The sequence below is a fragment of the Salmo trutta genome, unplaced genomic scaffold (assembly GCF_901001165.1).
Source record: "Salmo trutta unplaced genomic scaffold, fSalTru1.1, whole genome shotgun sequence".
NCBI classification, from domain to species: domain Eukaryota; kingdom Metazoa; phylum Chordata; class Actinopteri; order Salmoniformes; family Salmonidae; genus Salmo; species Salmo trutta.
In genome coordinates, this window is record NW_021823349.1 from 10,553 (window position 1) to 24,648 (window position 14,096).

The 14,096-nt window shown below is 45.1% G+C and overlaps 2 protein-coding genes across 4 annotated transcripts; both read right to left on the reverse strand.

Moving 5' to 3' along the window:
• Positions 1–2,859: 2,859 nt before the first annotated feature.
• glod5 (glyoxalase domain containing 5) lies at positions 2,860–6,156 on the reverse strand. Its single transcript, XM_029748674.1, has 4 exons — positions 5,741–6,156; positions 5,145–5,333; positions 4,556–4,711; positions 2,860–4,399 (listed from the first exon to the last, which is right to left on the reverse strand). Exons 1-4 carry the CDS (start codon positions 5,831–5,833, stop codon positions 4,265–4,267), a joined length of 573 nt encoding a protein of 190 aa, XP_029604534.1. The 5' UTR covers positions 5,834–6,156; the 3' UTR covers positions 2,860–4,264.
• Positions 6,157–7,246: 1,090 nt separating this feature from the next.
• On the reverse strand, positions 7,247–13,732 carry rlim (ring finger protein, LIM domain interacting). 3 transcript variants are annotated; one of them, XM_029748672.1, is made up of 4 exons: positions 13,607–13,732; positions 11,874–12,106; positions 11,060–11,185; positions 7,247–10,919 (listed from the first exon to the last, which is right to left on the reverse strand). In XM_029748672.1, exons 2-4 carry the CDS (start codon positions 12,040–12,042, stop codon positions 9,079–9,081), a joined length of 2,136 nt encoding a protein of 711 aa, XP_029604532.1. In that variant the 5' UTR covers positions 12,043–12,106; positions 13,607–13,732; the 3' UTR covers positions 7,247–9,078. The 3 variants fall into 3 exon arrangements, with proteins under 3 accessions (XP_029604532.1, XP_029604533.1, XP_029604531.1); XM_029748673.1 differs by having other exon boundaries at positions 11,060–11,170; positions 11,874–12,109; XM_029748671.1 differs by having other exon boundaries at positions 11,874–12,109.
• Positions 13,733–14,096: the final 364 nt, after the last annotated feature.

A 14,096-nucleotide genomic window follows, 5' to 3' on the forward strand; every position in this document is an offset into this window, starting at 1 on the left:
AAAAGTAGTACACATCAATAGGCCCCTGTCAAAAGTAGTACACATAGGGATGCCATTTAAGATGCTGCCTGAGATCTACAGTTGAAGTCGGAAGTTTACATACACCTTAGACAAATACATTTAAACTCACTTTTTCACAATTCCTGACATTTAATTAAAGTAAAAATTCCCTGTCTTAGGTCAGTGAGGATCACCACTTTATTTTTAAGAATATGAAAGGTCAGAGTAATAGTAGAGAATTATTTATTTCAGCTTTTATTTCTTTCATCACATTCCCAGTGGGTCAGAAGTTAACATACACTCAATTAGTATTTGGTAGCATTGCGTTTTAATTGTGTAACTTGGGTCAAATGTGTCAGGTAGCCTTCCACAAGCTTCCCACAATAAGTTGGGTGAATTTTGGCCCATTCCTCCTGAGAGAGCTGGTGTAACTGAGTCAGGTTTGTAGGCCTCCTAGCTCGCACACACTTTTTCAGTTCTGCCCACACATTTTCTAGGATTGAGGTCAGGGCTTTGTGATGGCTACTCCAATACCTTGACTTTGTTGTCCTTCAGCCATTTTGCCACACTTTGGAAGTATGCTTGGGGTCATTGTCCATTTGGAAGACCCATTTGCGACCAAGCTTTAACTTCCTGACTGATGTCTTGAGATGTTGCTTCAATATATCCACATCATTTTCCTTCCTCATGATGCCATCTATTTTGTGATGTGCACCAGTCCCTCCTGCTGCAAAGCACCCCCACAACATGATGCTGCCACCCCCGTGATACACGGTTGGGATGGTGTTCTTCCGCTTGCAAGCCTCCCCCATTTTCCTCCAAACATAACGATGGTCGTTATGGCCAAACAGTTCTATTTTTGTTTCATCAGACCAGAGGACATTTCTCCAAAAAGTATGATCTTTGTCCCCATGTGCAGTTGCAAACCGGAGTCTGGCTTTTTTATGGCAGTTTTGGAGCAGTGGCTTCTTCCTTGCTGAGCGGCCTTTCAGGTTATGTCGACATAGGACTCGTTTTACTGTGGACATCGATACTTTTGTACCTGTTTCCTCCTGCATGTTCACAAGGTCCTTTGCTGTTGTTCTGGGATTGATTTGCACTTTTCGCACCAAAGTACGTTCATCTATAGGAGACAGAACGCATCTCTTTCCTGAGCGTTATGACAGCTGCGTGGTCCCATGGTGCTTATACTTGCGTCACTATTGTTTGTATAGATGAACGTGGAACCTTTAGGCGTTTGGAAATTGCTCCCAAGGATGAACAAGATTTGTAGAGGTCTACAATTTTTTTTCTGAGGTCTTGGCTGATTTCTTTTGATTTTCCCATGATGTCAAGCAAAGAGGCACTGAGTTTGAAGGTAGGCCTTGAAATACATCTACAGGTACACCTCCAGTTGACTCAAATGATGTCAATTAGCCTACCAGAAGCTTCTAAAGTCATGACATCATTTTCTGGAATTTTCCAAGATGTTTAAAGGCACAGTCAACTTAGTGTATGTAAACTTCTGACCCACTGGAATTGTGATACATGTGAATTATACGTGAAATAATCTGTCTGTAAACAATTGTTGGAAAACTTACTTGTGTCATGTACAAAGTAGATGTCCTAACCGACTTGCCGAAACTATAGTTTGTTAACAAGAAATTTGTGGAATGGTTGAAAACAAGCTTTAATGACTCCAACTTAAGTGTATGTAAACTTCCAACTTCAACTGTAACTTAAGGAGAGAAATCAAACTAGGGAATGTCCAGAGACTATGACCCCGATGTTTCACTTGTTGACTACCTTTGAGGAAGCACAGACGCCCATAAAACAAACTCTCTCTTCCAGTAACTCTTTTACACCAGGTGATTCCCAGATTAGCCATTATTCTACACAATGCAGGGTCTGTAAATATCACATATCCTGAACACTGAAACCAGGAACGTTGTAGCTATCTTTAAACTAGTTCTAAACCAAGTATGGAGACACAGATTAGCTTGGCAACCGTGGAAGTTACTGGAATATGGAGACACTGGAAATTATGCCTATTCCAGTTAAGGAGCAAGCCTTTCTTTGTTACCTGGTTATTAAGTGAAAACAAAAACAATATAAGGAAAAGTGATGTACAGTCAAATTCAAATCAAATTTATTTTTATTTATATAGCCCTTCGTATATCAGCTGAAATCTCAAAGTGCCTTCAGAAAGTATTCACACCCTTTGACTTTTTCCACATTTTGTTGTGTTACAGCCTGAATTTAAAATGGATAATATTGAGATTTTGTGCCGCTGATCTACATACAATATTCCACAATGTCAAAGTGGACATTTGTTTTTAGAAATGTTTACAAATTAATAAAATATTAAAATCTGAAATGTCTTTAGTCAATAAGTATTCAACCCCTTTGTTATGGCAAGCCTACATAAATTCACGAGACAGTAAGAATAGGAAGTTAGGACCTAAGCCTGATGGATGGGCAGTAAGAACAGGAAGTTAGGACCTAAGCCTGATGGATGGGTAGGCAGTAAGAACAGGAAATTAGAACCTAGACCTGATGGATGGGTAGGCAGTAAGAACAGGAAGTTAGGACCTAAACCTGATGGATGGGTAGGCAGTAAGAACAGGAAGTTAGAACCTAGACCTGATGGATGGGCACTAACAGTGTTGTCAGTGTTGTGTGTGTGTGTCAATGTGTATCGTGTTGGTTTTCCATGGATCCGTTCACAGTAATGTGAGTTCCAATATGGAGAAGACAGACATCCCCCATAATGTCTTACAAATAACCAACTCTCTGAGCCTCTACACTCACATGTTAATGTAACGTGACACATTTACATAGGAACACCCCAGTTACACAGTGATGAGAACACACACACAATGGCCTTTTATATAGAAGGGCTTGTTTTATGTATTGCATTCAGCCATACAGACCTTAACACAAACAGCTAGACCAGGGGGACAGGATGTACAGAAAGCTATAATAACACTTAATTGCCATAATATTTAGTTGCTCACATCTTCATACTATTTCAGGGCACTTTAAGTAGCTGAGGTTAGCCAGCCAAATCGACATGGAGACTTTGTTCCGGCAGGTTTTGTAGTGAGACTGCCAGATCAGGAGAATAGTTGGAGAGAAAATAGGGTGCTTCCTAAATTGCACCTTATATAGTGCTCTACTTTTGATCAGCGCCCCATAAGGAGAAGGGTGCCATTTTGGACACATACTATGTCCCACGCTATATTGCACTTACCCTCTGACTGTTAGTTTAGATATGTCCCACATGGAACAATATTCCCTACATAGTGCACTACTGTAGACCGCAATGGACCCTGGTCAAGACTAATGACCTATATAGTTAATAGGGTGTCATTTGGGATGCATGCAGTGTGTAATAAGGCCCTGGCGTCGCCTGCCTGCTGACACCATCTGACCCGTCAGTCCTGCTAGCTGAAACAACAAGCTGTAGCTACATGTCGTCAATATGAACTGAACAGCCTCTGTACCAGAGTGGACTGGCAAGAGCCATTAATAAACAGGTCTAAACAGGGCCAGCTGGAGTTAGAGTTACAGCATTTAGTTATGATAGTATCTGTAATGCTACATTTACATCTTAAAAATGGACTTTGGTTTGTTGAATCAACGCTGACTGACCAGAAAGTTGAAGATACTCCATGTAGATACTGAATCGACGCAGACTGACCTACTGTAGATATGGTTCTGCTTCAAACAACTATTTTGCCGCTTTCATTTTTTTTTTTTAAACGAGTAATGTTATCACCCCAAACAACAAAGGAATTGGCTAACATACAAATCTGGCTAGGCCAAAACATGACACGTAGGAACTACGTTGTTGTCCTCCTAAGGGTTACCTTAGCAATAACCCTTCAGTCTAACTACTGTTATCTTCCTGCCAAAAGACAAATAAGTTGGCTGAAGCAAAAAACACAAAATATAAGAATGCCCTTAGTCCTTTGTTGTTCTGCTACAGTTAAATTGTTGTTCTAAGGCTGTTGAAGGTAGATGTTTAGCTAAAGGCTGTTGGTCTGTTGAAGGTAGATGTTTAGCTAAAGGCTGTTGGTCTGTTGAAGGTAGATGTTTAGCTAAAGGCTGTTGGTCTGTTGAAGGTAGATGTTTAGCTAAAGGCTGTTGAAGGTAGATGTTTAGCTAAAGGCTGTTGGTCTGTTGAAGGTAGATGTTTAGCTAAAGGCTATTGGTCTGTTGAAGGTAGATGTTTAGCTAAAGGCTGTTGGTTGTACAAGTAGTTAGAGGTTGACATAAGGCCTCAGTCCTTTGTTGGTTGGTTATAGTTAGAGACCTCTATCAGATTGTGGTCTGGGTCTCTGAAGTAGAGAGAGGTGATGGGTCCAACCGCGCCACTCCTCTCCACCGGACCGTCCTCTATCTCCACACCACACGCCTGCAGGTGACAGATAGATGGAGACAGTCACACAGGGACATTCAGGACATGGCAGAACAGCAACCTACTGGAAGACAGCCTGTCCATCCATATGGTTCAGGTGGAAGACTGAAACAATGTAGTAGATAACTTGGAGGTGTAGCAGCTGTGTGTCACCTGTAGGTGTGTAGCTACAGCAGCCAGGGGGGTGGAGGTGATGAGACAAAGGTCAGCTGATCCTGAGGTGGGTCTCAGAGCCTTGGGTTCAAACTCCTGACCCACCTGGTGCAGGTTCAACTTTTGCTGCCCAAAACACAGCGCCTTACGGTTACCCTGGGGGTAAAGAAGAAGAGAGACTGATCAAGGCTACCATCTGCTGGGGTTTTAAGAAGAGACTGCTCAAGGCAACCATCTGTTGGGGTTTTAAGAAGAGACTGCTCAAGGCTACCATCTGCTGGGGTTTTAAGAAGAGACTGCTCAAGGCTACCATCTGTTGGGGTTTTAAGAAGAGACTGCTCAAGGCTACCATCTGCTGAGGTTTTAAGAAGAGAGACTGCTCAAGGCTACCATCTGCTGGGGTTTTTCCACATGGTTACACAGTCCAGTTGGAGTGTATCTATGATTTATTTATTTACCTTGTTGGCTGTTAGGTTGTCAAAATGTTTTCGCTATGTTTTATCCAAAGTAGAATAATTAATGTCTCAGTAAAAGTGATCAATAGACTAATCATTGATTATGCAGTTTGTGTTCAGTACTCAGAATGTACCTTAAAGGTGATGACCTCCATGCCCAGGACAGAGGAGTAGAAGGTGCAGGTGTCTGGAACACTCTTCACGGTCAACACCAGGTGGTCCAGGTGACTCACCTGTACAGGGCCGGAGCTCTTACATCTCACCCCCACCACAGGTAGCCCCCGCACCCCCAACACAGCCAGACCACAGGACCGGGGCTGTAGCTGGGACAACATGGCCAGAGACAGGTGGGTGAATGTAGGTGTGCAAAAAAAAATCATGCATGTAAAAAATATATACATTCACATGAACGTGTAGACAGCGTCCCTACGTGGTCAAATGAAGTAGTACTATGATAAATTCAATCAACATCTGGGGTTAACTGTATTCAGGTAATTACGGTAAATCGGTAAACCGAAACCACTGTAGCGGTGTCGTTTCTTAGGGTTGTAGAATTCGATATGAATTACACATTCTAAATACAAGTTAATAGCTTACAATTTAATACAGAAGTTGTACTGTAGACGACTACACATGCCCCTCGTTAATAATAGTGTCTTCCAAAGACAAGGCACTATTCTGAAGCTCCGTTTTAGAACAGGTGACATTCGTTTTATTCTACAGGTTTTACCTGGCGGTAAATCCCTTGAAAACGCCCCAAGTGACAACCTAAAGTCCGGAGCGCCATCATTCCTCTGTAGAGTTGAAAAGAAATGGATGACATTTAATCCTTCACTTCCTTCTTATTGCCTTGACCATAATACCGTAATTGCTAGAGTATTTTGCCTACCACATTATTTTCTTTAACCTTTATTTAACTAGGCAAGTCAGTTAAGAACAAACACTTATTTTACAATTACGGCCAACCCCAGCCAAATCCTCCCCTAACATGGGCGACAGCTGGGCCAATTATGCGCCGCCACTATGGGACTCCCGATCACGGCCGGTTGTGATACAGCCCGAGAATCAAACCAGTGTCTGTAGTGACGCCTCTGGCACTGAGACAGTCCATTAGAACGCTGCGACACTCGTGAGCAACGTTATGGAAATCTTGATGAACTTCCTTCACAACAGCAGTGCGCTGCTCGGCAAAAGCACAAGTAGAACGAACACAGAACAATGAGACAGATATTTCACCGGATCTACATACCTGAGGCATCGGTTTGGCGTTTCTGCTCACTACCAAATATGGTGCTGAGAGGAAGCCCAGTGTCCAGCAGTGGGGGAAGAGAGAACTAGATGGATTTTGGCCGACATTCTGCTAATTTTCTCGTAGATGAAACATTTGATCTCAATACAGTTTTCAGTTCCCAGAACTAAAATATGTAACGAACAGAGTGGACTAAGTTGTGTATAATTTACCCTTTGCCAACATTTACAAAACAATGGCATTGTTTAGGAATGCAGAGGCAAATTGAGTTAATGCACACACACTCACAGTAGGCGTTCCCTAACGGAAATATGCAAATGTTAGCTAGAACGCAGCAATAGGATCTCTAGCTCGTGCTTGGCTCTGCCCACTACGAGTAATTAATTCCCGTTTGAAACAACGGGCAGTGGTCTATCTTGGTTTAGTTATAAACATCTTGGGTGGGAATGCCCTGACATGCATAGGCCATATCACTGTAAATGATGCACGGCCAATGCAGATATCTGATTGACCATGCAATGCCTTTCATGCTATATTCATAACCAAGTGGGAAGGTGGTATTTATCACATGTATACAACAGGGAAAAATCCACTTAAAAGCACCCCAATATATACACAGCGCATTCAGAAAGTATTGAGACCCCTTGACTTTTTCCACATTTTGTTACGTTACAGCCTTATTCTAAAATACATTAAATTGTTCCCCCCTCACCAAAAGTCAAGGGGTCTGAATACTTTCCAACGGCACTGTATTTCATGATAAAGAGGGGTGCCCTTGGTGAACATACAGATATTAAACTACAGCCTGTTAAAATACAGAACTGGGCTGTGACCCAAAATGACACCCTATTCCCTTTATTATGCACTTCTTTTGACCAGAGCCCATAGAACTCCGGTCAAAAGTAAGTCAGTATAGGGAATAGGGAGCCATTTGGGACGCATCAAACATAGTGAAGGAGGAGGCCTTGATGAAGACAGCCAGGCTAATAGGGAAGCACTGTCAGAAAGACAATATATTTCATTTACAACTGGTCATTATCAACAATAACAGAGCTTCAACCACCCAAAACTTTATTTATACAGGGAGGAGGTAATGACGGCAACCGTGAGAACACATGGAACCTATAGAATAATGTGGTGTCATCATGGCATGGAACACTCCCTCCCTCTGTCTGTGTGATCAGCCAACGTACAGCATCCTACAGTCCCACCGCTCACCAACAAACAGCGCTATCAGAATGTACAGAAAGAACCAGGCTCTAGAAAATAAAAAGCTTAACACATTTTTTAAAAAGGGAACAAGTCTTCATTTTAACTGAATATTCAGTCTACAATATTTTAGAAATAATAATATACAAGTTTAGAATATTACACTTCTTCAGTTTTCCCACTTTGTAGTTATTGCACTGGTGTTCCAGATATGAAGACATCTCTTGGTGGTAGAAGTTCTAGGCCTATACACAGGACAGAGGCAGCAACCTGGCTAGGGTCTAACCTGGCCAGGGTCTAACCTGGCCAGGGTCTAACCTGGCCTGGCCCTAACCTGGCTGGGGTCTAAATCCAGATCCTTCATGCAACACCACATGGAAGCCATAAATGTGATTCCCAAATGGCACCATTCCCTATATAGAGCAGTACTTCTGACCAAAGTCCTATGGGGAGTGCACTATATAGAGATAGGTTGGTGGAGACAGAGCCATAACGCAGCCCTCTGTTTACTTCCTGGTCATATGGTAGCAGAACCAACAGGATGTCATAGTGACAGGGTTAGGATCACTAGGAGTTGTCGTTATCATTCAGGGGCCGTATCCACAAAGTGTCCCAGAGTAGGAGTGAGGATCTACGATCAGTTGGCCCTTTCAGGTCATAATGAATAAGATTATATGGACTGATCCTAGACCCCCAATAATGGACTGATCCTAGACCCTCAATGGACTGATCCTAGACCCCCAATAATGGACTGATCCTAGACCCCCACTGATACTGTGATATGCTTTGTGTACACAGGCCAGGTCATGATGGAACACTGTCAGACGGCAGAAATAGAAACAGGCCAGATCAATGCTTCATGTGATGGGCTAGAGTTAGACTACATACTAGCATCAGTTAACAGATACCTACATCCCATCTCAACGACGGTTCAACACAATTCATAATCAATAATCAGTACTATTGGTCCGATGTCCTGAATATGATGCAATACGATTCCAAATAAACTGATAGCTAAGAATTCCCAACTGAATCCGAGTCCGTCACATCTTGTTCTCCCCATTAAAGCCTGTACAACATTCTACAGTTTTAACTTAAAAACTAATTCAGCAAGCTTTGACACACTGACAGTCTGTGAGCCGTTCCAGAGTATTGATAAATGCAGTTAAGTCTTTCAGGTGGAGAGCAGGGTCAGGTGGGGACAGTGGAGTCCCATTTGGGGTAAGACAGGTAGGGGAGAGTGGGGTCTGTTAGCCAGTTGCATCTCTTTCTCACGTCTCTTCCTACAGAGTCTATGAGGACATCACCTTCCTGTCTGTCTGTCTGTCTGTCTGTCTGTCTGTCTGTCTGTCTGTCTGTCTGTCTGTCTGTCTGTCTGTCTGTCTGTCTGTCTGTCTGTCTGTCTGTCTGTCTGTCTGTCTGTCTGTCTGTCTGTCTGTCTGTCTGCCCAAACACCGGCATGTCAGTTGGATAAAACTCACTGATGGCTTAAGAAGAAAAACATGAACAATGTAAATGGTCTGACTAGAGAAAGGCCTGCAGAACTGACACGGTGTTATATACTGGAGCTGCCAGGAGCAGCGTTGACCCCTGTCCTCCAGCTCTCCAGGTTAGACCACACTCTCCCGGTTAGCAGACACCAACACGGCCCTGCGGCAGATAGGACAGGTGGAGTTCTCAGACAGCCAGCGGTCGATACAGTGAACATGGTACTCATGAGAACAGGGCAACTTCCTCAACTTGTTCCCCTCAGCATACTCTGTGATACACACACTGCAGGTCTTCAGAGCATCACTTTCCCCAAAGTTCCTGGTGGAGAGGTTGTCGATCTGCTCCTTGGTGAGTCCTCTGGGCTGTTCCTCATCCTCATCATTCAGGAGGAAAAAGTGAGCAAGGCGGAGGAAGGGTAGTGACCCTGGTTCCTCCAAACTGATGGGCGCACGGGGCCGAGCTCGCCCCTCCCTGATGGTGCCACCCACCCCTAAACCTATCCCTGGGGCCAGACCCAGACCAATCCCGTCCTCCCCCTCCCTCTCCTCTGTCCTTGCCTCCCCAGCACCTCCCATACTATGCCCGCTCACTGAGACAGGAGGCTCCGCCCCCTCCGCCATGCCGGCTACTCCCCCCTCGGGAGTGTTGAGCGCCTCGGCCAGGTCGGCAGCGCCGGAGGGGTTACCAGCTCCACGGTTTGAGTCCGAGGAGTCAGAGTCTGAGTCCATGAAGTAGCTGAGCTCTCCAAAGCCGGTCATGATCTGTCGTATCATGGTCTGCAGAGCCATGGAGGTGGCCTCTCCCAACCCTGCATCACTGATCCTCCTGATGGGGATCCTGATGGTGCTGACATACGTCCTCACACCCGCACGCTCGGACCGGGAGAAGGTCCTGCGGAATCCACCCCTCTCACTCTCGTACAGGAAGGTGTTGTTGGAGTTCTGGGAGCGTGAGCGGGTTCTGTTAGCAATGCTGTCCCTCTGGCGGTACTCACCTGGACGAACGCGACGCACCTGCAGGTCCAGCATGATGGTGGGGGGACGTCGTCCTGCTGCTCCCTCCCCGCCCGCGGCCTCTCCCTCCTGGGGTGGGGTAGTAACGGGCTCTGGGGCGTTCCCAGAACCTGTGTCAAACCCTGTTCCGGCTGACTGGGCCTCGTACTCTGCGGTGCTCTGCCGGGACAGAACATGCTGTCGAGTCCGTGAGCTTCCCTCTGCGGGTGCCTGGGTGGCGGGGCTGTGTGAGGTGGCTGCGGTGGGCACTTGGCGGGGGAGGCCGTCCAGTCGGTCCAGGGTGAGGGGGGAACGGCTCCGTGTGGTGCGAGCCCTGGTCCGGCGCTGCTCGGGGCTACGGCTGCGGGCTCGTCTCTGGCCACGTCGTGGAGGCTCCTCAGGGGGAGGGCTGGGAGGGGCGGGGGCCGGGGTGACTGGAGGGGCCTGCACCAGGGGACTGGCTGGTCTGGAGACAGGAGGGGTGGTGGTGACAGGGCTGGGCGGCTGTGGGACTACCTCTACTACTAACTCTGGGACCATCTCTACTTCTAGTTCTGGCTCAGCTTCTACTTCAGCCTCTGGCTCTCGCTCCATCTCTGCTTCTGGTTCCACTATGACAGCCAGCTCCTCCACAACTGGTTCCTCCAGCACCTCTCCTGTCTCCATGGGCGCCACCATCCCCGCCTCAGGCTGGACCTCCACCCCATTGCCAGGTGCTCTTGTTGGGGCCTCCTCCTGCGCCTGCGCCTCCCCCTCCGCGCGGGCCTGTTGCTCGGCCAGGTTACGGTTAACGTTGATTTCCAGACTGAACCGGAAATCTCCGCTGTTTGGGTTGGTCCGGCTCACCGCCCGCCACGACTGGTTGCCTCGGTGACCACTGCGGGTGGTGTTGCCTGTCCGCCTGACGGTGTTCAGCCAATCCAAGAGGGTGTCACCGTTAGAAGGGTCCTCTGGACCTTCTGCCAGTTCTAATGGAAGACAGAACATATCAACATTCTAATGGTTTGCAGTGACTGGTCATAATTTCACCATTAAGGACTCCATCTTTAAAAGTTGTCGAACTATAATTTCTGCTTGAATGACAATGAAAAGTACAGAGGAGCCTTACCTCCTGTAGCTTCTCCAGTCTCACTGGTGTTGATGCTAGGCTGCTGCTGCTGCTCTGGTCCATCCTTAATCTGCTGCAACCGACTCAACAACTCCTCTGCTGTGATCTCACCTAGGAGGGATGAAACTACAACTTAGTATACAGACACTGACTAACTACATTCATTTAGTACTGTAAATACCCAAGTATTTGCCCATAAAGCTGTAGTATGTCTCCTGTTTACACTGCAACAGGACAGTACTGAGAACCACCAGACTTACCAGGACAGGCCCTGTCCTCTTACTGCTCTCCCCAGGAAAGGTGTTCCACTAGCGGATGCTCCAAACATACTGCCCACCCCACTGACCTGGATGTGGCATGATAAGAAAAACTCAAACCTGAGACAACAACCTTCGATAGCCAATCTAAAAAACTGACCGAAAACGCAATTCAACCCAGTCTGCAGTAGAGAAATAAAGCCCTAAATTAAAAAGAACGCTAAGATATCTAACTTTTTAAATGAGATAGAAAATCAATGTCTACAATGCTCTGTTAACCCTCAGATATGTATTACAGTTACCTGGGGTTCACAGCAGGTTGTTGTCTAATGAAGTGTTACAGGTGTGTTATAGGTTTATAACAGGTGTATTAAAGGAAAGTAAGTTACCTGGGGTTCACGGCAGGTTGTTGTCTAATGAGGTGTGTTATAGGTTTATAACAGGTGTATTAAAGGAAAGTAAGTTACCTGGGGTTCACGGCAGGTTGTTGTCTAATGAGGTGTGTTACAGGTTTATAACAGGTGTTACTACAGGTGTATTAAAGGAAAGCAAGTTACCTGGGGTACCCAGCAGGTTGTTGTCTCTCATCAGCCGGTAGTCTGCCTCACTCAGATTGTTGACAAACTGGTAGAAGGCCTCCTCCCGATCTAGCCGGTCCCGCTGCCGCCTGCGCTGGGCCTCTGGTTGGTCACTGGCGCCCGGCTCGGAACTGTCGGAGCCCTCCATCAGGTGTCGAAGGGAGAGAAGTTGGAGATAAAACGCTGTCTATTGCTGAGTCACCACGATCCAGCTGCTATGGATAATCAATCAAATGTAATCAATCAAAATGTATTTTTACATCAGCAGTTGTCAAAATGTGCTTTTACAGTAGCCTGGCCTAGAATGAGCAAGCCAAGCAGAAGCAAGAGCCAGGAAAAAGTCCCTAGAAGAAAGAAACCTCGAGAGGAAGCAGGCTCAGAGAAGTAGGCCATCGCCATCCTCTTCTGGCTGTACCGGGTCGACAATAGAAATGCTTTGAATATAAATCTTTGACACACTGACACAGTCAGCAGGTGGGGGATGGCCACAGACAGGTGATCTGATTCATGACATGCAGCACATTAATAAAACACACACATATTGATGTGGCCTAAATGACATCAACAAATAGCAGAAAGCAGGTTAACTAGCCAGCTTATTAGCTAGTAAGTTAGCTAGCGTTCAATACACTATAGTTAATAAGGACGTTTCAGATATCAAGGAAAATTATTCCTGGCTTGGTGTGCATCGTTTACTCTGATGCAGCAATGTCACCTCCTTTAAAAGCATTATCTTAACGGAGTCCCGTGTTTTGATAAAAATATATATATAATAATCAGCAGCTAACCAGTCAGACCAAAGTCGACAAAAACAAAATGGAATCTGGCGAGCTAACCATTAGCATGCTAGCTAGCTAACAACCTTAGCATCTGGCTGAAAATGGCATCTAAAAGATGGAGAAAACAACAACTCTGTTAACTAGCTAGCTACATCTCAACATTTACCGTGGCAAAACCATAGCTAGCTAACGATATACTAACAACATTATTATTTTATGATTTCAAGTTGTGACCATGGCACACATTCCAAGTTGACAAGACTAAATGTAGCCATCTAGTTAGCGCATGATAGACATTTGGCTGGCCAACAGACCATTTAACATTGGCTAACGAGAAACCTTTAAACTGCAGTCATTTGTGGAATTAGTTTGCTAGCTCTTTTGATGCCTTTTGTGTACGCTAAATATAGACATCCACTTACACCCACAAAAGTATATGATTAAGTTATCTTCTATACACGTAACGTTATTAGCGTGCAAGATGGAAGCACCTTTACGTTGTTTTTGCTGTTTATAACTGGCTAGCTAACTATTAAGGAAATGAATGAATACCTCGAAACAATACTAACTATCTACCTATACGACATAAGGAAGACTGACATATTGTCACCAACACGAAACTAAGCCAGTAAATCAACGCTAATCTAACCCATCTAGCTAGCTAACAAGGTCCTTTTCAATATATGTTTTTCACGTTGTTACCTAGCTAACTAATTATAATCAACACCAATGAGTTAGCTAGGTGATTTAGCTAGTCAGCTAGCTAACACCTTCCGAAGCCGTTTCGCCAAAGTTAGCGAGTTAGCTAGCTGCTTGCTAAGCGCTAACTCCTAACGTTAGCTGACCGCCAGCTAGCTAACAGGTTAGCACAATTTAACAGCCCACTTTATATTTTAGTTAACAACATTTAAATATGTCATACATTCACAGTACCTGTCTTGTATTTGTGTCGTTATTCGTTATCTTGGACTTTGGTAGTTTTATTCTCAGAAATTGTGTTGAATAGTTGGGTACGGTCTCAGGATTCCATTTTCTCCATCATTGTACAGCAATCTTCCGGAAACTGGGGGAGCATGAAACGGAAGGACGGTAGTTGGTTTTTGGTCTGTACTTTGACTGCAGCGCAATGCTGTGGTGAGAGGTGTAATTGTCAAAAGCAGATCAATTATTGCATGCATTAAGGGTGTAATAATAAATGCAAAATCAATATGACCAATGTAGCTACTACTACTACTACAATTAGTCTGGGGATAGAAGCTGTTTAGAAGCCTCTTGGTCCTAGACTTGGCGCTCCGGTACCGCTTGCCATGCGGTAGCCGAGAGAACAGTCTATGACTGGGGTGGCTGGGTTGGTTATGTAGGCTTCTTCTAACCCATCGCTTTCTACTACATATAAGAATGCGATTAAATTATATCTTTACAT